The 25,295-nt window shown below is 38.7% G+C and overlaps 1 protein-coding gene across 1 annotated transcript in view; it reads right to left on the bottom strand.

The window, feature by feature from the left end:
- Positions 1-25,295, bottom strand: part of shank1 (SH3 and multiple ankyrin repeat domains 1) — a 112,671-nt gene that overhangs the window by 27,678 nt on the left and 59,698 nt on the right. The window contains exons 6-15 of the mRNA XM_087840023.1: positions 23,702-23,856; positions 18,524-18,691; positions 16,041-16,157; positions 15,742-15,819; positions 14,467-14,533; positions 14,062-14,228; positions 13,329-13,450; positions 12,632-12,780; positions 9,660-9,773; positions 6,096-6,171 (exon numbers count right to left, since the gene is read on the bottom strand). Of these exons, the coding sequence (XP_087696149.1) occupies positions 6,096-6,171; positions 9,660-9,773; positions 12,632-12,780; positions 13,329-13,450; positions 14,062-14,228; positions 14,467-14,533; positions 15,742-15,819; positions 16,041-16,157; positions 18,524-18,691; positions 23,702-23,856 (1,213 nt within the window). The remainder of the gene's footprint in view (positions 1-6,095; positions 6,172-9,659; positions 9,774-12,631; positions 12,781-13,328; positions 13,451-14,061; positions 14,229-14,466; positions 14,534-15,741; positions 15,820-16,040; positions 16,158-18,523; positions 18,692-23,701; positions 23,857-25,295) is intronic.

Raw genomic sequence — 25,295 nt, 5'->3', positions numbered from 1 at the left:
AAGTTGCTATATGCACTTGGGCTCATGTGCAGATTCAGATATATGCAGTGTCTTCTCATGTTAAGGAAATGCTTTTGAAAGAATGGGATGGCTGAGTGAGCTCAACTCACTCTTCTTGCTTGTCTTTCCGTACAGCCTGAGAGAGGCTGAGTTTGGGTCCAGATGGACGTCTGGATCTGGATTATATTGAGAACATCAACACGATGTCTCCCAGTTGTTCTTATTTCAGTATGATATGTAAAATGTTCAGTTTTTCCACTTTTACATTTAATCAAACAAATCAATGAATCTAAACTGACCTCTGATACAAATTTTGATTACAATCCAGATATCGTAACAATCCTGCAAAACAGACAAATAAACAAGTGCCCAAACTAATCATATACCTGACTGACCTGATGTGCAAAAACCTTTTAATCACTTTGAGAAAACATAAACACATTCACCAAAGTCAACAACGAATGAACAAATTTACACCAACAACAAAGTAATTATTAGAAAATTAATGTAGCTAGTTTATGGTAATATCTAAAAAATATTAAAATTAAAAGAATTTACTTTTTCCTTCTTTCAAATTTTGCCTGTTGTTGGTACATGTTGCTGAATTTCATCGCCACGCCACACTATCTGGTTGCGACATCGCTGCTAGTCTCTTCTTTAATTAATTGGATGCAGCTGAAAATATGTGTGCTGTGATGATGATGGTAGCAATCAAATGTTCACACATTTCTTGTTTTGACTGTGCTAAATTTGGATATTGAAGATCGTTATACCGAGGTCTGAAAAGAAAAGAAAACAAAAGAGGAACAAAAGACTCAACAAATACATGTGGAATTATTTAGAGGAAATTAGGAATATATATGTCAAAAGTTGAGCGGCATGTGAGATGTACATATTTCTTATTCGTCACCGAGATTTTTTGATCTTGATCACATAAATTAATGCGTTTAAGCACCACTTTGCCTTTACTCATTATTATTATTTTTGATCTCAGTCTTCTTCCTCGGTCTTGTCTCCCTTCTGTCACCCCCACCCGGTCACAACAGACAGCTGCCCTTTCCTGATCCTGGCTCTGCTGGAGGTTTCCTGTTAAAAGTAAGTTTTTTCTTCCCACTGTCACCAAGTGCTTGCTCATAGAGGCCCCTTTCATTGTTATTGTAGGGTCTTTACCTTAAAATATTAAACAGCAACTGTTTTATGATTTGGCACTTTATAAATAAAACTAAATTGAACTTGATCTTTTTACTATAACTATCATACCTTAAAACTGAGGCAAAGCATTATGCCTTGCTGACTGGTTCAATTCAATTCAATTTTATTTATATAGCACCAAATCACAACAACAGTTGCCTTAACCTCCTAAGACCCGAACTCTTCCACGGCATGCATTTTCAATTTCTCTTTGATATTTGGGCTGATTGGGACCTGATGAATGTAAAAACAAAGAATGACCAGATTTTTTTTAACCTAATTATTGTTTCTAAGAAAAATAAGAGCCACATATGAGGATATTTGTTTAAAATTTTGATAGAACAGTTGCAGTATAATGTCCTCGTAAGTGGATATCAGGCTCTTGTAGAGCAAAATTGAGTATTTTGGTCTAAATAACCCAAAATGTGATGTCCACGTATGTGGACGCCAGGTCCTAGGAGGTTAAGGCGCTTTATATTGTAAGGGAGACCCAATAATAATGCATACAGAGAAAAACCCAACAATCATATGACCCCCTATGAGCAAGCACTTTGGCGACAGTGGGAAGGAAAAACTCCCTTTTAACAGGAAGAAAGAACCAGGCTCAGGGAGGGGCAGGGCCATCTGCTGCGACTGGTTGGGGTGAGAGAAGGAAGACAGGATAAAGACATGCTGTAGAAGAGAGACAGAGATTAATAACAGGTATGATTCAATGCAGAGAGGTCTATTAACACATAGTGAGTGAGAAAGGTGACCGAAAAGGAAAAACTCAATGCATCATGGGAATCCCCCGGCAGTCTATACCTATTGCAGCATAACTAAGGGAGGATTCAGGGTCACCTGGTCCAGCCCTAACTACATGCTTTAGCAAAAAGGAAAGTTTTAAGCCTAATCTTAAAAGTAGAGATAGTGTCTGTCTCCTGAATCCAAACTGGAAGCTGGTTCCATAGAAGAGGGGCCTGAAAAGGCTGCAGTGCGAGAGCGAAGTGCTCTAATGGGGTGATATGGTACTACTGGTGGGTTTAGGATGGCAGGTTTTGCTACAGTGGCGCAGTTTATCTCATTCTGTCCAAGTCAGGCTACGAAGAATATCCAGGTTTCAACAGGAGAATTGACAGACATAAAGATGGAGTTACAAAGATGTGTCTAAGAGATGAGCCAGTATGTTGAAAATGAATATCATTCCAATTTGCAAAGCTAGCCTCAGACATTCCAGTCCGCAAAACAAATCCTGTATTAGAGACAGTAAAGCTTTTGAAAACTTTACAAAGAGAGAATTGTTCAAATAATTCAAGTTGTTGTTTGTTTCTTTTGGTCAGAGTGGGGCAAAAATAGGAACCCGTCCCTTTAAAATTACTTCTCTAGCACACAACTTCTTTGACGTTTTATTGCCAGCCCGAGCTATACAAGAGCCAAAATGTCCATTTTTTAAAATTAAAGAATTTATCAGTGAAATTTCTTTGGAAGAGAAAAATTTAACTATTCGACCAATCAGCCAGTTAACTGTCAATAAATTCCAGCTGATGTTGGCTAAAAAGTAAATGTCAATGTCATAAACAAGATGCTGTCTCGCTTTGGTCATTCCAATCAGGATGAAGAAACTTAAAGTAAGCCAAAGGGTAAACTTCTTCCTCCTCAGACCTCCTGTTGCTTCCACAAAAACACAGTTCATGTCTCTCGCCACCTATTTGTGAACATGAAATTCCTGTCTTCCTTTGTCCGAGCACTTCTTCCCCCTCGATAACTCTCCGCTCCCATTTGAGTGCCCTTCACTGTCTGACCTCCAGATGGAGACACCACAGGGAGGAGAGGGTGATAGAAAGAAAATTAAAAAGTACAGGGGGGTTAGCAACGCAGTGATAAATAGAAAGCGAAGGAGGGATGCAGAGATGGTCAGGAGACATGGCCAAATATAGAGGGATATAAGGAGGAATAGGTGCGATATTACATGTAGTGATAAAGGCTGTGAAAGTGGGCCCATGTGAGGGCGGCTCTGAGTCAGCCATGCCTGCCTGCCTGGCCAAACCAGCATCTCTGCTACAACGCGCCTTTAATTATCCATGATGTGTGTGTGCTATAGAGAGTGTGTGTGTGTGTGTACAAACATATGTGTTTGAGTTTGCACTGCTGAGTGTGTCGCTTCCATGAAATGTCACTGTTGATGAAAAGCCTGTTAATAATAAATGATAACGTGCGTATAAGAGAGAAGCACAGTCAGAGCAAATGTAGGCCTTTTGGTTAAAGTTGAGGAATCAAGACGAATAATGATGAGTGTGAAAATGATAGAAGAGGCATGGCGTCACATAAATAATGAATAATCCAACTGATAATAGCTTTATTTACACGTCTTTGTTGAGTACGAGTTCTGGACACTGAAAAGAGTTTGCCTGAAACCAATTCACCGTGATGCTGTGACACACAGTGAATGATGAGTTAATGGGAAGACGTCGGTTTCACACTCGTGCTTTTACAGACCAGAATATTAAACTAGTGGGAGCCTCGAAGGCTACAAAATCACGCCTATGGCAAAAACTGCACTTCCTCTAATGGCCACTTGAGGGCGGCTCCAAAAGTGAGTCCCCTTAAAAAGCTAAACTTTACAGCAGCAGTCCCCAACCCCAGTACCAGTCCGTGAGTCGTTTGGTACCGGGCTGTGAGAGTTGAGGCTCGGGTGTGAAATTTATGGTTTTCAGGGTTTTTATCGTTTTTTATCGTTATTTTTTATAGTTTTTATCTGTGAAGGTTCTCAGTCATCCAGGTCATCGTAGTCAAAGGAGCTTACAAAGAAAAGCGTCTGGACTTCTTTAAGTTGCTTGAAGACGTTTCACCTCTCATCCGAGAAGCTTCTTCAGTTCTAAGGTCAAATGGTGGAGAGTCTCAGCCCTATTTCACAATGAGCTCACCCGAAACTCTGGCTGATTGGGACCCACACCCAGTTTCACACCTTGGCTCAGGCGATTAGAGCATCATCAGGGGGTCCTTTTGTCCCTCTGTGGGGGGACACTCCCACTAGGTTTTAAATCTGGGACTCTCCACCATTTGACCTTAGAACTGAAGAAGCTTCTCAGATGAGAGTTAAAACGTCTTCAAGTAACTTAAAGCAGTCCAGACGCTTTTTTTTGCAAGCTCCTTTGACTATAGTTTTTATCATTAACTCGGTTTCCCCGGGTCTTTTCTGTGTGTTATGAATAAATCTTCTTTTTTTGGTACCGGTACTGGTTTTATTTTGTTGTATTTATCCACAAAACCTTAAAGGCTGGGGGTTAGGCTTAAAGTTAGTGTGCTGAACCAGGAAGCTATAGCTAATAGAAAGACCTCACCTCCACCAATATGAGTCACTGAACTGGATCTTTCCACCTTCTACTTTAGGATTGGTTTACTGTGTGCTACAGCTTATGAAAGACATTTATCTCCAGTTTTGGTAAGTGAAATTCATTTTTTTATATTAGTCTGTTACTTGGTTACTCACTGATTAGCACCCATATACTAGGGCCTGCTCAACAAGCCTCCTGGCTTTCCCTCGTTTAAATATCATCACTTCAGGGTCCAAAAAGCTACATAGAAGCATGCAAAAGGCTAAAGTTTGGGGATTAAAAAATGGTCACAAACCAGTTACTGATTTATGTCTGTATTCTGTATCCAGTCTACAAGTATGCACGGGGCAGGGTGAGGTAACTGACTGAAATGTCCACAGTTTCAACTCAACTCAGCCGAGTTGTTGCATCTGTGAAGGTGCCCTTTAATAAGAACGAACACTGAGTAAAAGCGGATGCTGATTAAGTCACAGTGGGTGGATGACTAGCTCTATTAACACAGAAAAGTACAATAATCTTCTGTCAAAAGTTAAAGATCTCAGCTGTTGTTCTGGGATTATTTCTGGCCGGTCCCACAGAACATTAATACATATGCATCACTTCAGCTTGCGTGGTCATCGGGGGCAGTAATGATCATCTGGTGATTTCATAACTCCGGTCAACACAAAGAAATTTCAGATGTATTAGTCACCGAAGTGCACTAAAAGCACCAACAAGTTCAGCCCACCCTGAAATCTGCAACCTAGCAAAGCAGCTCTGCAGCTTGGAGGCAAAAAGCAGACATCAAAAAGACGAAGCTTACTCTAAAATCCTGATATGACACAAATTTACCTCTCAGCACCTCTCAGGTTAAATTCAGCAAAACCTGCTAGTCAAAACACAACTGGTACACCTCTGCCTGGAGGATAACTTCAGCAGCAGGCAGATCAGCTTCTAGACTGGAGGCAGCGAACCGTCACACATCGTCATCCTGCTGCATGAATCACTCACAACACATCACATCATCAAAGTATCACTGGAACTTATGAATCATCTGGGTAGATGGATACAGTATGTTACGATACAAACAAATCCCCTGCCAACATGTGCTGTATGTCTAAACAGCGAAGCAGCAGCGTCATAATGAAAAGGCTGTCAGCTCTCGGTGCCCCCTGGGAGGACTGACGAGACACATCATGCTCTTTAGCAAAGTACATAACCCCTCATTTCCTGAGCTGAGCTGCTCAGAGGCCAGTGGTAGAAAACAGCGGTAGTCATGTTTAAACCTTTATTTATCCACAATGGGACACTTTCTTGCATCATTCTGGTCACACTTAACAAGCAGCTGGAGCATCTAAACGCCTCTTTTGTCAATCCAAGTGCCCCAAAGTGCTTTTGTGTTCAACTCAAATGCCCCTCTGTTAGGTGGGGTACCACTGTGATGTGACCTCACCGTAAACTAACCCTTCCTCTTGTTCTGTTAGTGGCTAGGAGGCGTTTGTCTGTGCCCCTGCTGCTTAATGAATCTGTGCACACCACTGTGTCTTTTGATGAAACTGGCAGCTGCTCAGCTCAGGTATCAGTAACAGCTAGATGCATGGCAGCTCTTACCTGGGAGCGTCAAAGCTGTCGTAGGATCCCACAGTGTAATGGCGGAACAGTCTTTTGGCACGCTCTCCGCGGCTCTCTGTGAAACACGAAATCACACAGACATCAGAATAGTTTGACCCATATTAAATACATTTGCAGTTTCATTACATAACTGCTAATACTGTAATAATACGGAGCCATCTCTCTGGATTTTTGTCCCCAAGTCACCTGTAAGCTAAAATAAATATGCATATTAATCATGAAATAAATAATGATTAACTGACTGGTGTAAAAGCAATTGTTTGAATGAATTTAATGAGTCGGTTAAAGAAATTAACGGGAACTTATTATGCTTATTTCCATTTAAATTTCACTTCTGTCTGTAACAAGCCATTTTAGCTCTTCTGATTGGCTTAACCTTATATTTAACCCTTAACCTTACTAGTGAAAACCGTGACTGTTGAATATGACGTGAAATAAACACAAACCGAGACCATAACATCGCATTTGCAGGCGAAGAACTGGGACCTATAATAAATGCTTTGAGTTTTGAGATGGGCCCACATGCCCACAGAAATAGGTTACATACAGATTTGTACACCAGATAGATTTATACATATATACACTATGATCATTATAGTAAGATACAAAGGCAAGAGTCGGAAAACTCAACTCTTAAAACTTTGACCACGCTAATATAGGCATATACCAATACATCATACATACAGGCTGTATCCCAATTCAGGGTCTGCAGCCTTAAAGGCCGCATTTTAAGGCCGATTACGTCACAGTGGCGCGCCGAAGGCTGTCCCAATTCAAAGGCTGCTCGAAATGCGTCCCTCAAATGCGTCCTTCATTTCCCTGAATTTTAAGGCTGTGGCAATGTAGACTTCGTGGCCCAACATATCCCACAATTCATAGCGCGGCAGTCCGTGTGGATAATTTTGCCGCAGACGAAGAAGCGGAGTGGCCGAAGAGAAAACTTTAAGTAAGTACTGAATATTATGTCACTTATTTATGTGCAAATGTTTAATAACGAAGAACATTAAAACATTACTGTTGGCCACATGTCTGCAAAGTTATGTGACATTAGTGACGTTTGTACTAACTTGGTTTTAAAGCCTTTACTTTAAAATATACGCCGTTCAATAGCTGAGCTTAATCTTACAGAGAATGATCAAAGCTCATGTAGAAACAAACAAACACTTGAAAAAAGATTTTCTCCTTCATTTCTGTCAAACAAAGCTGTATGAAACGTTTCCAGCTGTTAGTATCATGGTTGCTAGGCAACCTGGGCAGCGCGACGGAGGCTAGACCGTCCCATTTCACAAGCCTCGCACTTCCGGCCTTAGCGGTCTTTGAGTACGCGGCCCTTGTGGACCGTTAAGGCTGCGTACTTTAAGGCTGCAAACCCTGAATTGGGATACAGCCACAGTGTGTGACAGGAAAAAAAGTCTGCTTTAATTTTTAACTAGTCATTTGTTTCCTGTCATCTAAAAACACTCATGTAAGTGTCCTGGAATGTCATTTGTAGTTCTGTACAGTAAAACAGTGACAAAAATCTGTGTTAGGGACTTAAACTGACTTTTGGGTTTCAAGATTCACGTGGGAGAGATTTTAAGTTTTGTTTTCACCCACTGTTTGGTTAGGTTTAGGATTTCGCCAACACCATTTTTAAAAGCTGCTATGCATTCATGCGGCATCAGAATAATGAGTTCATGTAAATGTATGTTTTAAGATAAAACAAATACTTGAAATCTTTCACTTTTGCTACAAGACTGGTTGAGCTCATATAGGCAATATTACTCTCACATGAGTAATATTTATTTAATTAATCTTATTATTTTAGCCAAAGAAGAAGTAGCGCTTTAGACATCTCATCTTAAGTCTACAATTCAAGTCTAAATTTTAGATATTTTACATTTTAGAGACATAAATAAGGATCTTTTAACAAATGTGTTCCCATGTGATGATGTAATCTTGTTTTCTAATTCAAACGTGCTTTTACCATTAAAGACGCCCCCCCCCCTTTTTTTTTTTAACCTGTGTGTATATTTATAGCATCCTCCTTATGCATTTCATGCATGTGTTATTTTCAGACATATGGGGGTTATGTCACCCCCCTCCTCCTCATCAGTAATGATCTAGTCTGGTATTTACTTGGGCGTGACTTAGCCAATTAACCAATACCTACCTATTATATGTCAGCTGACCTATCTATGAAGTTTTGACTGGTTAATTTGAAATTTTTTCTGATTCCTGTCTTGTATTTAAGCAATTTTTACAATGTTTTACTATGACCCTGATGAAGGCCACAAGCCGAAACGCGTCTACTATTAAAGTTGTTCATCTTCTCTCAAGTGTTGCTGGAGTTCCTGCTTTGTGAACTCATATAGGCAGAAACAGAAAAGAAAGAAAGTAAAAAAGTTTGACCGACTTCTTTACTTGAAGGAATATTTTTTTTTCACATCCTGTTAACCAGTGTGTTGTTTGTCTGATCATCATTTCAAGGTCAGAGTCAAATTTTTAAGTCATTTTTTGACATACTTCCCACATACCTGTTTAACTAGAGCACCCAGTCGTATGAATTGTTAATCAATAAATGTTAGCATGTTGTTTCTATAGCTAACTGTTCAGTCCACATGTTCTGCGCTTCACTTCCTGGTCACCTCTTGATAAGATTACTGTAATGTCATTCTCTCTGCTCATGTTTTATACACCTTTGTTATTTTGTGGTGTTAATTGTGTCTTGTATAACAATTAAATGTCATTACCATTAAAATAAATCAGCACAGCATAAGCATGATAAACAAAGGTGAAGATGGGAACCATATCTACTACATATCATACTTACCACTACATGCTGATAGCGTTAGCTGTTGCTTTTTGTGGTCTCTTAGTTCTTCTTTAACTATATTGAATATTCCCTAAAAAAAGCACGTCTATCACATTGGTGATTATAGTCAAAGTGAAAAATGGGCTGGTCTTGTATATGGTGAAAGAAAAAAATCATTTTATTTACCACTTAAAATAGGATAAGCTGTATAAGAAGAAAGTGTTAAACAAGAACTAAGGCATTGTAAGCGGACTCTCCGTCAATCTGCAGATAGTGGTACTTTGAGCTAAATGTTAATGTGGTTATTTTAACGATGGCAGGGAGCGAGCATACAAAGGTGATGCAGACAAGAAGGGAACAAACAGACTAAATACACAAAATATAAGGCACAGGCTGTTGGAAAAAAGAAGAAAAGGCGGAAGCAAACTGCTTGAGGAACTAACCTTCAAAATAAAACAGGATGGAAAACACAAACGGAGACCATATGATGCATGTGATGATTCATATTTACCAATAATCTAAAAATAGCCCTAAAATTGGAAAATCCCATGCTTATGATGCTAAATGTTCTACAAACCCTTAAAATTTAACACCACAAGTTTTTGATCTAGTAACGGATCACAAAACAAAGGTTTCAAATACAAATAAGCTGTATACTCAGGGAGGGTAAATGCAAAACTGAAATGTTTTCTCAGCACTTTTTTCCTCCTGTGCATTTGTGAGTGTGCGCCACAGCTGGTGGTCCTCACCTGATCGGTTGTCTTGGCTTCGAAGCATCACTTCCTCCACACAGTCAGAGGGAAACCATCCCGTGCGACCTCTGACCGTCCCCTCCCAGTAACCGCCCTCGCCAACACTCAGCACTAAAGACGGGTACAGGAAAGAGAAATGTGTTAAGAAAAAAAAAGGTGACACAACCGACACAAACACACACAGACACACCGATGAGAAATGAACGCACACAAAAAGACAACAAGTACAGACGGAAAAAAACATAAATGTGGACACACACATGGACATGCAAACCTCCTACATACTCACCAAGACATACATACCTGGCGACACCTTAGACTCACTCACAAACACACACATATTCATACCTGCAGACATTAAATACAAACATATATAGAGACCTTACACTCATGTCAGGACAGGACCATCTAACAAACTCATCTGACGACACTGTGGACTGGATTTGGATTTGGCCCACGAGACAGAGAAGCTGCCTTTACAGCAGGGCCCTCATTTGTAAAACACTCACGGCTCAAAGCAAAAAAACACTTATAAGCAGTTATTTATAAAGCCATACTTTGATGAGGAAATGAGCTCATCTCTGGGCAAAGTCGGAGCATTGCATTCGCCAGCCGCAGATTTTGTCTTTGCTGCAACACGCTACCGAGCTCTTTGTCAGGCAGTCCTTGAAGGTTTCACGGCAGTTCACGAAACAGTCACGCCCTTAAATCTATCGATTTGTGTTTCTGGACATGAATCTGGTGTTCATGAATCTGTCTGTGCATGTTCAAGTATATGAGCTTATTATTTTTGACTTTTAAAGGTCAAAAAAGTCCACATTTGGAGGATGTAAGGGTTAACCGTATCACCCGTCACACCACAGACACAGTTTGAGTCGTACACCTGACAGATTTTTACACTTCATTTGTTTTATTTAAACAATTCAATCGTTTAAAATAAACGTAATTATCATTAAACTGACTTGGTTAGGTTTATGTATTAGTTTAGAGCAGCGGTCCCCAACCCCCGGGCCGGTCCGTGAGTCGTTTGGTACCGGTGTTCTGCCAAAAAGTGATTTCCGGTATTTGCCAAAAACTGATTGCTCATATTTAAACTGCTATAAGTAACTTGTTGGGCTATAATATGTGAAACATATGTTAAATGCATCCCTCATGGATGACATAAAGTCATATTGAGCCACAAACAACATTCGTGTAACAAGGTAGAAGCCGCAATCAGTTTTTGGCAGTGACTTTTATATAACCTTTATTTATACAGTTAAAAAAATCTCTTTAACATTAAAAATGTATTTTGTCAGAGTAAGCTGGCCAAGAGGACAGCAGAAATGGCAGCAAATATGACAATAGTTCTGTAAAAATATTTTAAGCGAGGATAAAGGACCGGATTGGTTATAATGTAAGTACAATAACACAGAGCTGTAAAGATACTTGAAAAAACAGATACTTTTTTAATTCTATATATAATCCCTTTGTAAACGCTGTTCACCGAAGTCTATTTACCAACATACATAAAGATATTACACATAAAAAAAATACACGGAAACATTGGAAATCACTTTTTGGCACAACACCGGTCCTCACAAGTTAAAGCTCGGGTGTGAAGTTTATGGTTTTCAGGGTTTTTATCGTTAACTCCTTGGGTCTTTGTAGTTGTGTGTCTTATTTTGAAAGAAATATTTACATGTTACCATAGCGTCCAGAGAGCGTTAAAGGGCAGAGGGGAGGATGTTACTCTCAATGTTGTTGGCACATTTTCAGGAGGGCGCTGCTAATGAAGTTACACAATTACACAGTGAATTTGCATTTATTATTATCTTTACAAAACACCACAGTTTTTGTGTTGGCCATATCATATATATTTATTTTGTTGTATTTATCCGCAAACACGTCAAAGGCCGATCCGTGAAGATATTGTCTGACATTATACCGGTCCGTGCGGCAAAAAAAGTTGGGGAGCGCTGGTTCAGAGTAATACTTAAATAAATGTAGCCCCCGCTGTTTCAACATGGATATTTTTTGCATGTCTCTAACGCTTTGATCTCGGTTTAAAGTTTGGGTGGACTGCAGTAAAATTATCTACAGTCATTCATTGTCCTTAATGGACGACAGCTGAAAGCTCTCCAGGTATTCAAGTCTGAGCAACTCTGGCGTCTTCACTGTCACCAGAGGATGGCTCCTCCTGACTGTAGTGAATGTCTCGTTTTTCTCCAAAGGTTGTGGAGTTGCATCCATTTCAAAGTCTGATCCATCTGTAGTTTGGTTGAGAACGCTCACCATCTCCCAGCTACAGTGGATGTCAAAGGGCTGATACTGTAATCCCAACTCTGCAGCCTGACACACATTTTTAGCCACTGTAGCCACTTTTTTTTGTTTTGGATCCTGCAAGCTGTGCAACATAAGCTGGATGCAAATAACAAAAGCTGAAAAGCTGAAAGAAGAACAAATATTGAACTTGCTTCTGTTGTTCTGTGCCTCGATGAATGTATTTGTAGTCATTTGTTTGGCATGTTATACATATCAATAAAACCTTGATTAGGCAGTAGTATATTAGGTTCCGCTAATACTCTGATGGATGCATCATCTGCCATCCGTCATCAGTTAGCTGAATAATGTTAATGTAAAAGCTGTCACCTCTGATCTTGTTCAAGCCTTACAGTCAGCAGCTTATATATTAGAAGGAACCTTTTGGGGCTATGCCAGACTCCCAGAGATTTCCAGTAAAATGAGCTCATGTGACGTCATGTTACGTTAAATGGTTTCTGTAGTGTTGCTTTGCATGTCTTAAATGTGCTTTTCTTGTGCGCCTATTAAAGATACCTCGTGTGGAGCTTGTGCTTTCTTACAGTCTCTTTGTGTCAAGTACCAGGTGAGAAACAGCATCACTAACTTTGAGTTGACATGGAAGACAAAATGTTTTGACTGTCTGCCACAAAAACCTTCACATGATGTGAAAATGGAGTTACACTCACCTTTGACCCTGTCCCCCTTGTTGAAGCTGATTTCTCTCTCCCCCTGTGCAGAATGTGATCGAGTGGCTACAAAAACGCGTCCTGGGACGGCGCTGTACAGGCGTCTTCGCTGTCCCGCAGTCTGAACCGTGGTGGTGGCTGGGCCGGGCCTGAGAGGGGAGGAGGATTTGAAACTGCAGTTTAATGCATTTTATGGCCAGGACTGAGCTGCTGACTGAGCCCTTGGTAAAGCAAATGAAACTTTCTGGGACTCAAGTGACTTAAATTATTTTGAGAAATTAGCTATTTTGTTTTACAGAAAGAAAGAAAAAGTCACTGTTGAACTGTTTATTTTTTATGACTTTTCAGGGAGCTGTTATAAACGTTCCCTATACATTGTGTGATTTCTATTGAGTGTGACTTTGTTCTTTAACATAAAAATTAAGAATTTGCTGAATTATCAGAATTATTACTGATCTGAATGACTCTTAGTTTCCATTTTCAGAGAATACTAACAAATACTACACCAAATTAACCATATTCAACTCCTTTCATGGCTCTTTAAGAACGTGACTCACATAATCCACTTAAAAGAGTTTAACATCTGTCACCCAGCACAAAAGCCTCAAAAGCACTTCGATTGATCCATCTGAATCTGCAGGAAGTGGAAACAAAGCTCCTGTTTAACAGCACTTTGTCGTCCGACTCCTCCACTCACCCCTGTCTCCGACTCTGCCTGCTCCGGTCCTCTTTGTCGCCGATCCTCCCACGGGAAGGAGAGCGTGTCCGTGCCCCCCTGGGACTGCTGGAGCTCCGCAGGGTTCCTGTATGCTTGTAGCCCTGTCGGTCAGAGAAGGAAAGGTGAGAAATCTCAAATATGACTGACTTTAATGACATTTAACATTTTTCTGGGCTGTAAACCTAAAGAGGATAACAATAAGTAATCTTCTGCTCCAAAGCACATACTATATAAAATGTGAGAAGATAAGGCCCTGCAATTAGCAGTATTCACCACTAGAGGTTGATAAAGGTCATCCCCTGCGTTATATTGTGCACATGGTCCATCATGTTGGAAATGGGTGTTTTACAGGGGAGCAGTAAGTTTAAAGAACCCATATATAAACAAGCTCCACATCCCGTGAACAACCCTGCAGAATGGAGCAGACTATGTTTGATGCACTTGTGCACTTAGAAATGCTTGCTGTGTGCTTTGCATCATTCATTTCAACAACACAAGTTGCTAAAATGTTTTAAGCTTTGAGATACGGCTGTTTTATCAGCTGCTGTCTCCATTGTTGGTAAAAAATAATAATAATAATAATCTGAGCTTTCTAATTAAAACGAGTAAAAATCTCTCTGAAAAACAAAAAGGTTACAAAATCGACCCATAGGTGTTTCCTGTGTCGATAATTTGAACTCTGACCTCCTCACACAGAGACAAACACAGACACCTGCACAGAGACGATGTTGGTGCACGGGGCGTTGGGCACTGCCATCCAGTCTGGAAGGTTCATGCTGCTGTCGCTGTTGGCTCTGAGGAAGGGATGAGGAGGTATTGTCAGCGTCCGGGTGCTCTCCCGCCTCTGGGGGGCGTACTTTGGAGACTCCACAAAGGGGACTAGGGGGAGACAGAAGAGATTTCTTTCTTCTTTTCATATCATCCTACAAATGATGCATGTTTCTTTACACTCTCCATCCACATGCTACTTCTATGTATTTAAATTGTTATTGGCTCTTGCTGCTGAAAGAAGTCCTGCTGATTTAAGGTTAAGTAAGAGAGCCTGTGTGTTGAGTTAGCTTAAAGAAAAAGACCTTGCAGAACAAATCTGAGACCAGACATCAGTTATAGCACTTACCCACGTCTGTGTCTCTGTGGTTTTTGATGATTTCTCCCAGCTCAAAATGGCCAGACATAACAGCCACCTGATGAACAAAACACACACTCCTCATGTTTAAGATAACTCTAATTAGGATGAGCAATATAGCCTGAAAATTATATCATGATATTTCAGAAGTATGGGGAAAAAAACTATTGAACACTTTATTTATTATTATTTATTAGTCTAAGTAAATGAAGGGCATTTTCCATCTTCTTTCTTCAGTGACGTGCTCTCATTAACGACACATTTTCTGATATGAAGTGTGAATGCACTGAAACAAGGTGCCAGCAGGAGCAGTGCAGCAGATACAAATTTAAGTAAAATTAATATCTTAATATCTTAGTTTAATAATTATAACAGTATCTGCACAACACATTACTTAATAAAACTGAAAAATATTTTCTACCTGGGATCTTATAGTTTGAAGTACTAAAAGTCAGTGTGGGATAAAGAAGGATGATTTTGAACAATGAATCATGCAAAGCTACTTAAGCAGAGCACTAGATTAAACTATATTGGAATTGGAAATTGGCAATATTAATTTAAAAAAATAAAGTAAATAAAATTAAAATAAATAATTATTTATAAAATAGAATTCATAGAAAATCATTACATGAAAACTATATCTCTGATGCACAAAATTGAAAATTATATTTTGTTTTTCTTTGGGAGTAATTTTCTTAGGTATCTATGATGCTTTTATCTTGTGCAAGTCACAAGATTTCACTATTGTAAGTCAAAGGTAAATAGACAGTTTGCTCAAATTATTATTATTATTATATATTATTATTATTTATACTACTTTATTATTGAAGTAGTATAAAATGTTTCTTCCATGTTGTCTTTCATGTTCTTTGTGTGTTTGAGTGTTACAGAAACATCTTTTCGGAATTAGCTTTTTCCCTTTTCTGGAGGTTTTATATATATATATCTATATATATAGATATAGATATATCTATATCTATATATATCTATATATCTATATATCTATATATATATATATATATATATATATATATATATATATATATATATATATATATATATATATATATATATATATATATATATATCCATCCACATTTAGGGGTCACGTGCATTTCCAACGCCTGAGACATCTGTATGCACTGCAGCACAGTGCTGGCCTGAAGTGAAATTAGGCACTAACACTTTATACTTTATGCTATGCTAAGTTAATAAGACAATAAACCACACCATGCATAATTACCCAGCCAGACAATCAGCATTTACCTGAAAGGGCGTTTGCCCGCTGTTATTCTTTGTGTCTTTATTGGCTCCCCGGTAGAGCAGAATTCGTGCACAGCTTTCCTGTAACAAACAGCATTGATTAACGTATCTTTAATGCAAGTGCAATACACAGGGCGGGATTCTCTACTGGCATTCCCCTGTGACATCATTGCTTTTACTTAGTTTGTTGATGAAAACAAAAGCAGGTTGATCTTTTTTAAAAACACAGTTTTAAAGATCATTGCGTCAAATTTCGGTACGGTCGGGGGAAGGCGATACTTGATTTGTACTCTGTGAAATACCTTGTTGTATAAAGCACAGATGTGCAAGGCAGTGTTTCCAGAGGCATTCTGGGAGGAAGAATCCGCCCCGTAGAATAGGAGGTGCTCCAGATGCTGGGAGTTACCGTTCTGACAGGCCTGAGAATGAAAACAGTTTGGTAGTAAGACCGAAAGAAAGAGCGAGAGCAAGGCGTCAAAGAGGAAAGATTTATGTGGTTGTTTAATAGAGAGAAAAGAGAGGCGGGGGGCAAGCAAGGGTGAAGAGGAGACAGTGGCCAAAGGTGGCGGTAAAACCAAATTTAATTAACACAACCTCCAAACTCAGGGGCAATAAAACATGAGAATACAAATATACAGTATGAGAGTAATAAAGTCATTGCTAGAAAAACGAGCAGCATTATTCACGCAGACACAATGAGCCACGTGATTTACTTATTTTTCTAATTTAAAGTGAGAGAAAAGTCAACATGTTAAAGTACATGAATAACTGTTTTATTTAATATAATAATATAATAGAAACCATGTACTTCACTGATCTTGAAGTCAAAGCTTTTTAAATCGTTTTTGCCTGAAATATCAACTGTGTCTCAAACATGCTTTAAACATTTTTCACTTATTATACAAATAAATAACGCGCTCATTAACCTTGCAGCTATTACATATCATAGCCCTAAGCTAAGTTATTTTATCTCTTCAGATTTTTTTATTTGTTTGTAATGTTAATTAATTTAACCACTGGTTCTTATATGGGACTTTTCTGTACATAGCAGTGTAACAGATGATCCTATACAAATAACACTGGGCCACCTTTACAGGCTACATTTAAAATTCAAGCATATCATTAACTGTTATCTCATCATTATAGAGAAATGAAGCCACAGTTATAGAAATGCAAGAATATTTGTCTTCGACGGCAAAGTGTACAAAACAGGAGAGAGATTTTCTGAAGGTGAATGTAAATATATTAATGTACTCAACACAAAGCTGAGTGACAGCTGAACACATTTCCATTTGTTTTGCTATTTTCAAGTAAAATTGTGCTTTAAAGACAGCCTTGTGACCTCATGAATTTCTTCTTTTTGGCTCCAAAGAGACATATGAGGGGTATTTCCTAAAGTGTGGTTTGCATAGGCCCTTATACACTCCAAAATCAGTGCCCAGATCAGTGTTGCTGCGACTGCTGCAGACTCACTGGGCTATTATTAACTGAATAATTGACACGAGTTAATTTATCAGTGATGTGGTTGTGAGACTTAATTTTTTTCATTGTTATAAAAGTTTTAAAAAAATGTTAAAAGTCAGGAAAACTGCCAGGCTGACCTACAGCACGCTATACACTCAAAACAGAAAACATGGTTTAAAAAAAACCCTCAATGCATTTAATACTGACATGCAAAATTTTGCCCTCATATTATTAAAATTGCTCGAGTTACAGTCTCCTGGAGTACACAATGTTTAATCCCTCATTTCCTAAAGCACTTTTAAACTGCACACCCTACATGACAGAAATCGAAATGGTGCAGTTTTTGAAGTCTTTCTGTCTCTATAACATATCCCATGATGCTGACGCTCAGTCATGATTAACAAAATGAGATTTAGGGTTGATATTGTGGAACTTGAAGTGAATGTAAAATCGATTTGGTTGCAGTTTTTTGTGTTTTGGCCCAGAAAATGTTAAGAGGATCTATCCTCTATTAATGAAATTTTGAGTATTCAAAAATACTGACAAATATAGCAAACTAAAAAGTGCTATATTTATATCACAAAATATTCACGGTTTAGCATCCTCTCATTGAATGTACAACAGTCATTATGGAAAAGTAACAGCTGATTCCTAGAGGCGGGCTGACTACCCTGCACCCAAATGCAACAGAACAATCTTCAATCTGTCAGACATAAAATAAAATGTAGCTTCTTTTAGTGGCCTCGTCCAAAAATCTTATTAGTGTTGAATTTATGAGTCAAATCATACTTAACGCACACACACCAACGGTTTCTTTTGGAGTCCCTGTCTGACAAACAGAGCCGAGGAGACAGATGCTTACGCAGTGAACACACTGAGATGAACAAGCTGATACCTTCATTTTTCCTCGCGGCCTTCCCTGTCCACTTCACAGCTGTTACATGAGGCCACTGAAGCAGGATGGGTAGGATGTGATGTGAAAGGTGAAGTGTTTCATGGCATGAATGGGTTTTGACGCAGACACACACTGGAACACAGAGTAGACTGGTACATTACAAAAAGTGATGTGGCATACTTCTGCAATATGAACAACAAGAACATGAGCTCCAAAAGTCCAGACGGCTTTTTCTGGTCACATCTCAGCTCCCAAATAGATGTAAATCAGGCCACTGACCTCATTAGAGTGAAAGAGTTTGTTTCAAGGATCCTCAAACAGAAAGTTTTACAGTTGATTTGGTGTTTTCGCTTTTAGAGATTAACTGTATTTATTCTGTCCTGGATTTGCTTGAGGTGACTTATTTTTTTAAAAAAAAGTGTTTACCTGATGTGTTTCATCCCAGCCGTTCTCGTCCCTGATGCCCAGTTTGGCGTGATGGTAAAGCAGTGTTTCGCAGCAGGAGGTGTCGCCCCCTGTCAGCACAGTGTGGTAAAGAGGCGTCAGCCCTCGCCGGTCCTTATAATCTGGGGACGCCCCCAGAGAGAGCAGAACCTGCATGATGGCACAAAAGAAAAAGAAAAAACCTCATGCTGAAGCCTTTGTTAAACTCTGACAGTAATGATAAAGATAAATTACTATAAATGGCAATGATTTAAAGGGGACATGTTTGAAAAGAAAATCCACTAGACCCAAAGCTATTTCCACTTGGTTTGCGTCCAGAAGAACATAATTATATTAAAAATGGACAAATATAAGGATCTCTATAAAGATGGCACTTTCTTAACTTTTTTAGACCTGTGTTCAGAAACAAATCTTCCGGCTGCCAATCTATTCCGTTATTTTCAGGCACGGCATTGTACTTCTGCTCTCTTCCCCTCCTACCCTCTTCTTCCAAATGTCCAACCGTGGGAGGAATTCTTATCCCTTAAACCCAATAAGAAGTCAATTATATCTTTAATATATAAACAACTTATGGATTTAAATGTCCATTCAGTTGCTAAAATTAGGGGGGCTTGGGAGCGGGAGTTAGGAGTAATTTTTTCGGATCAGCAATGGGAGAAAGCCTCTTTCTGTCCATCTGTCAAGTCAAATATTCGAAATCTCGGTGTAATATTTGACTCTTCTCTGGGCCTTGACTCTCATGTAAAATCTTTGTCTCGTTCCTGTTTCTATCATTTAAGAAACATATCTAAACTGCGACACATGGTTTCCTCAGCTGAATTGGAAAAACTCATTCATGCTTTTGTGTCATCACGCTTAGACTACTGTAATTCCCTGTTTACTAGCTTGGATAAATCATCTCTTTCTCGCCTCCAAGCTATACAAAACGCAGCAGCCAGATTACTGACTCGCTCTACCAAGCGTGTTCACATTACTCCCATCTTATATTCTTTACATTGGCTCCCAATAGAGTTTAGAATTCGCTTTAAAATTCTTGTTTTAACATACAGAGCACTAAATGGCCAGGCTCCAGATTACTTATCCAAGCTTCTTATAAAATACACTGCTGCTCGTCATCTCCGCTCACAGACTCAGAGTCTCTTAGTTGTTCCCCGTACACGACTGAAGACAAAAGGGGACAGAACCTTTCAGTCTGTTGCACCAAGGCTGTGGAACAGTTTACCACTACAATTACGTTTGCTTGACTCTGTGGATTCTTTCAAAAAACAGTTAAAAACTCTTCTGTTCAAACAAGCCTTTTGTTGATCTACATATTTTATATTTTTACATTATTTACATTTGATCTTTTACATTGTATATAATGTTTATTGATTTTACTGTTTATTTTAATATTTGTGTACAGCGCTTTGTGATTGTCTGTCTGTGAAAAGCGCTTAATAAATAAAGTTTACTTACTTACTTACTTACTAAAGCAGTATCCAATGTCCGTTATAGTACGTCCTGTACCAGGTTACAACTTATCCAGTTCAAGGTGTTGTACAGGGTTTACTATTCAAAGTCTCGTCAGTCTGAGATTTACCCACAAGTAATGGATCAGTGTGAGAGATGTCATGCCACCCCATGTGACCTAGGCCATATGTTCTTTCTGTGCCCAAGACTCCACGGCTTCTGGAGTCAGTATTCAGTTATTCTTTCCAAGGCTCTTGGGACCCAAATCTGCATGGACCCTTTTCTAGCTGTTTTTGGGCTTCCAGTCAACACTGGTCTAACCGACCCTACACACTTCAAAATATTAGCCTTTACGTCACTTTTGGCTAGACGTTGCATCTTACTCCTTTGGAAATCTTCAAAGCCACCTTCAGTTTCTTTTTGGTTTAGAGATGTGATGTCATTTCTTAAATTGCAAAAGATAGTCCTTGTGGCGAAGGGCAAATACAGAGAATTTTATCGTATCTGGGGCCCCTTTGTAAACTATTGCAAGTCATTAAACGCTCTACCAGCTGATTAATATCATATCTCTCCCCCCCCCCCCCCCCCCTTTTTTTTTGTGTTTGTTTTGGGTTTCTTCTTAGGTTTTGTTTTGTTTGTTTGTTTTTTCAATTTTATTTAAGCCTGTGTGTGTGTATTATCGTATCTGTTCATGTAAGAAAAACTAAAAAATATGTGAGGGGAACAGATTGTATTGTCATTGTAAACTAATGTACACTTGTCTCTCAATAAAAATATGAAGAAAAAAAAATGGACAAATATTAATTAACGTCAGTCTTTTAAATGCCAAAAACTAACTTTAGAAAAAGAAAAAAACCCTCATTTACCAAATGTTTTTACCAAAAGTCTAAAGTACATATAAGAAAATGTTTGGAGACACTATCTGAATCTGATAGATTCTCATCAACCATGCACTGTCTCTAAGAAGCAAATGATTTGATATGGATTCCCATGTAAGAGGACGTTTGTTGTTGTTGTCTTTTGTTTCTGTGTTTTCCTTCGTTCCTTTTTTGCACCAACAAAGAGAGACCACCGGTGCCTGTTTTCTTCGCAGTCACTTTCAGTGATTTTGGCATCAGAACAGGATAAGCACTGCTCCTGGCTGACGAACGGACATGCCTTTTTAAAATCAGCAGTTGCTTCACAGTCGGCCATTTTTATTTAGTCCCCAGAGTAGCTTCTGCCAGCTTTAACTTTAAAATGTCTCAGCCATAGGCGTTGCACACCAAATGTTCAGTTGTTGGCTGCAAGAGTGAACACAAGAGTCCTTATGCGCTCCCTGTATCTGAGCTACTGAAGACTGAGAACTGGAGTGGAGTACTGTAATTCTTGATTTTCACTGTGCAACAACAACAAAAAAAGAAAATCCTCACCCTTAGCATGTTGTGTGGCTAATGTAGCTAACGTAGCTAATGTAATGATGCTGAACGCAAAGACAGAGAGGCCACCAGGAAAGGCAGGCAAGTTCTTGGGGACTGAGGTCAAACTAGAGAAATGCAAAAGTTTGCAGTGACAGTACGAGAGGCCTGACTTCCTGAATGGTTGTGTGATTCTGTCTAAACCTAACGATATCAGTGAAAGCCTCTCATCATCTTTCTGGGAGTGAAAAAAGAAAGAAGAAAAAAGAAGAAGAGGAGAAATAAACCAAGACAGATTCAGCACAGCAGTAATTGACTTGTTAGCATTCATATCAGGCTAAAAGAACATATAGAGTAGTGTTTACAGTTTACAGAACACTTCATAAATGATCAACTTTGCATTGACTCCAAAATAAACATGGTTTCCTCCATTTATGGATTAATGTTTTATTTATTTATAGGACTGTTGTTGCTGCTGCTGTCAGATTATTTATGTCATGATATTGATAGAGTCTGGTTGGTTTGGTTTAGCTAGATCACCAACAAACTAGAACCATGACTGTCCACGGCCTCAGCTATATCAAAATTGTAGAAATGCAGACCAGTTTGAAACCAAAGAACACAGACTTTAATAAAAGTTACTGCAAGACTAAAACTATATATTGCATACTTACTAAACTAGTTTTAGTAATCTGTCAAGATTTATGTCAAATTTATGAACAGAAATAGCACGAGGAAGCATTTGTGCAAGTGTGAAAATAAAGTGCTCTGCATGAATAATATTAGCTTTCAGAACTCAGAAATCTTATTATAAAAATTACCTTAATATTGTAATAAGAAAAACTAATATTAAAAACTTCTACATTCGTTTAAAATAATAAAAACTAAACTTCAAAGTCACTCTCAAAAATAACCGATATTTAAACTGCGAACTATAAAAACATACAACTTTGTCTTAGCTCCTTCCTTTATTAGCATTTCATTAATGGTGCACATGTTAAAATGAACCGTAGCTATTTATATACACATTTCCATTTATATTTCGTGTTTATGTGTTTTGGGCATTTACATGTTTGAATGTTTACATATACACCTTTCAAAACAATAATAATAATGTGTTGACTCTATCTCATTGGTTTTCCCGCATCTACCTAAGTCTAGGACTTCCTGGCTTCTGATTGGTCTGTAGAGTCACATGGGGAGTCCGAACAAGGAAGTTGTTGTGCTGAAGCGGGCCAATAGCATAACTGCTGCTAAGAAAGTTATCCGTCTCCGTGACGCTGTTTATCTTAATTGAGAGAGATTTATTATCGTATAAAAACCTTCATGTCACACAGTTTTAATGAAAACATTGTGCTTTGTGTAACTTAAAAGATCCTACAGGAGTTTTTTTCTTATTATTATTCCCAGTGGATGCTTCTTAAAGGGCTACACTTACACTTAAATCTGAGGTTACAATACGTAACTAAAGTCATTCTGCCTTGTTTTCTTCTTGAGAGGGCGTAGGCAGCTTATTTCTTTTCAAGACACGAAACTAGTCCATTTTTATCATGGAAGAATTGGCAATCTGCGCTGTATTTTCAGCCAAAACTTGCTCCAACTAGTTAAATATATAGAATGTAGAACCTTTAAAACCTTCATCAAGTAAAACAATAGTACAGCAGGAAGGAAAATATATATCTTGGCGATAGTTTCCTAATTCAAGTTGAGGAATATTCATAGAATTCAAATCAGGATGGAAACTCATAGCTGGGGGTTCAGAGAGGTCACGTTACACCCCAGGCTGGGGAAAATGATGTATTCAATCAGAGTCTGATGTAAACCTTTGTGCACTTTAGCCGAGTTTCTTTCCTTTGTGGGAAACATAGGCTCTAACAATGTTAACGCTTGCAATTATCTCCCCCAATGAGGTTCTCGTCTACAGCTACCTGTAGTCTCAGCAATTTGAGAGCTGAAAATCTGGATAAACGCCTAAAATGTAAATGTGTCAAAACCAGGCAATCTGGATGTTAACGCCTCTCTTTCTCTCCGGCTGAATCAAATAATAGAGTTATTTGTTTGCATATTGTGTGTGGGTGGGTGTGGATCGCTGAGTGGGAGGGTCTTTTTGTTCGGGCTTTAGCTTGTTTAGATATACAGCAACGCAAATGAAGAGAATACAGTGTCACTTTCAGGGCAAATATCCATCTTGCAAGATATACACCCTGTTCTAGGTTGATGGTTTTTCTCTTTTTGTTACATAATACATGTAAAATCATCACTTTCCACAGGCAGATAGCAGTATGAAAGGACTCCAACATATGCAAATGTTTACCAGCAGGGCTGTATGGTGGTGGCCTCGAACAGCCTTGTGTAGCGGTGTGAGTCCATCTTTGGCACGGAAGTCAATATGAGCTCCTCCATCCACCAGGACCCGGATGGCCTCTCCTCCACCTGGCTCACACTGCACTGCCAGGGTCAGAGGAGTCTCTAAAGAACACACACAGAGACACACATATGCAGCTTTATTTAAATGGGACTGTTATAGAGCAGGGAGTTCACAGCTGATTTGCTGGAGAACAGTAGCTATTTCCAAACTCCTGAGACAGAAACAAACATTTAAAAAAGAAACATTTAATGCATTTTAGTTTTTATGGTTATGATTTAACGATTGAATGACGTGTGAGGTGAAAAAGAGTGCATCACAGTAATGAAGCTGAGAAAGTGCAGCAAATGTCTGTGATGTGTGCTGCAGCAAATGCGAACACATCTAACCTACAATTTACTGATAATCATGTAAAGTTCTTGCGTTTTCCATGTATTTTCAAACCAAATCTTCTGTCTGTGTATGCATAATCTTATTGTACCTTTAGATCTGGGCAGATCCTGTTTCCATGTAAGGAAAAACATGCAATAATGAGGATTTTATGAAGTGACTGCACATACATAAATGTGCACAACTCACTTTGGAGATGACCATCAATCCTGCAATTACATGATGCAGTAATGCTGCCCGTCCAAAAACTCTTCCTATGCAAAAGAGTTGAGCAACCAAACTTGGCACACAGGTACATCACAGGCCTCTTAATGTTTTTATCTATATCAGATATTATCATAACATAACATTACTTAGCATCCATGTTCCAACAGACAGAAATGACCTTCTTGCACGTATAACACCCTTAAAAAAGTGTTGGATAATTTTACAACAGTAATCATGATGCAACCATTTATTTATTTTTAAAGAAGGTTTTTCAAACGATGAATATAAAATACATAGCTTTCCCATATTCCATACTTTTGTCTTTAAAGTTGTGAATATAGCAAATGGCACATGTTTCATGGAAATCTATTCCAGAGTCATTATAGACTAAAAGAACACACTAATGTGAAATTCATCTTCTCCACTTCTACAAGTTTAATAAAGAAAATTAATTAACTACCTTTGTACGACAACATGTAAATTTAAAATAAAAAAGGTGAGCTGAATTTGGGCAGATATAAACAAGTAAAATCCCCTTATGTGTGACAACAGTTTTATTATTTTGAACATGAAAGTTAGACAATCCTAAATCTCACCACCATCAATTTGCTTCCTGATTACAACATCCCGATCAGCCAACTTTAAGTCTTCTGCAAATATTTATATTCCTTTCTGTGATAGTGTGAGGGGAAATGAAAAAAGCCTCTGCATTAGTTTCATCTAACAGGTAACATTATTACTTTCCAGCTGAATGTTTTGCCAGTGCACTGATGTTTTGCCGTTATCCTGATGTCATATAAAGAAACAAAGAAGCTCAAAATATCAAAAAAGTGCTGTGTCACTTTTGTGGCTAACTTGATCCTTTCCAGAAAGACAGTTCACCAACACCTACAAGAATAAAACCATTCAAAGTGTTCCCAGTTGAAACAGGGTACACAGCAGCGTC

The sequence above is a fragment of the Neolamprologus brichardi genome, chromosome 4 (assembly GCF_056152115.1).
Source record: "Neolamprologus brichardi isolate AB-2024 chromosome 4, ASM5615211v1, whole genome shotgun sequence".
NCBI classification, from domain to species: Eukaryota; Metazoa; Chordata; class Actinopteri; order Cichliformes; family Cichlidae; genus Neolamprologus; species Neolamprologus brichardi.
This window is presented reverse-complemented; position numbering and strand designations above follow the sequence as displayed.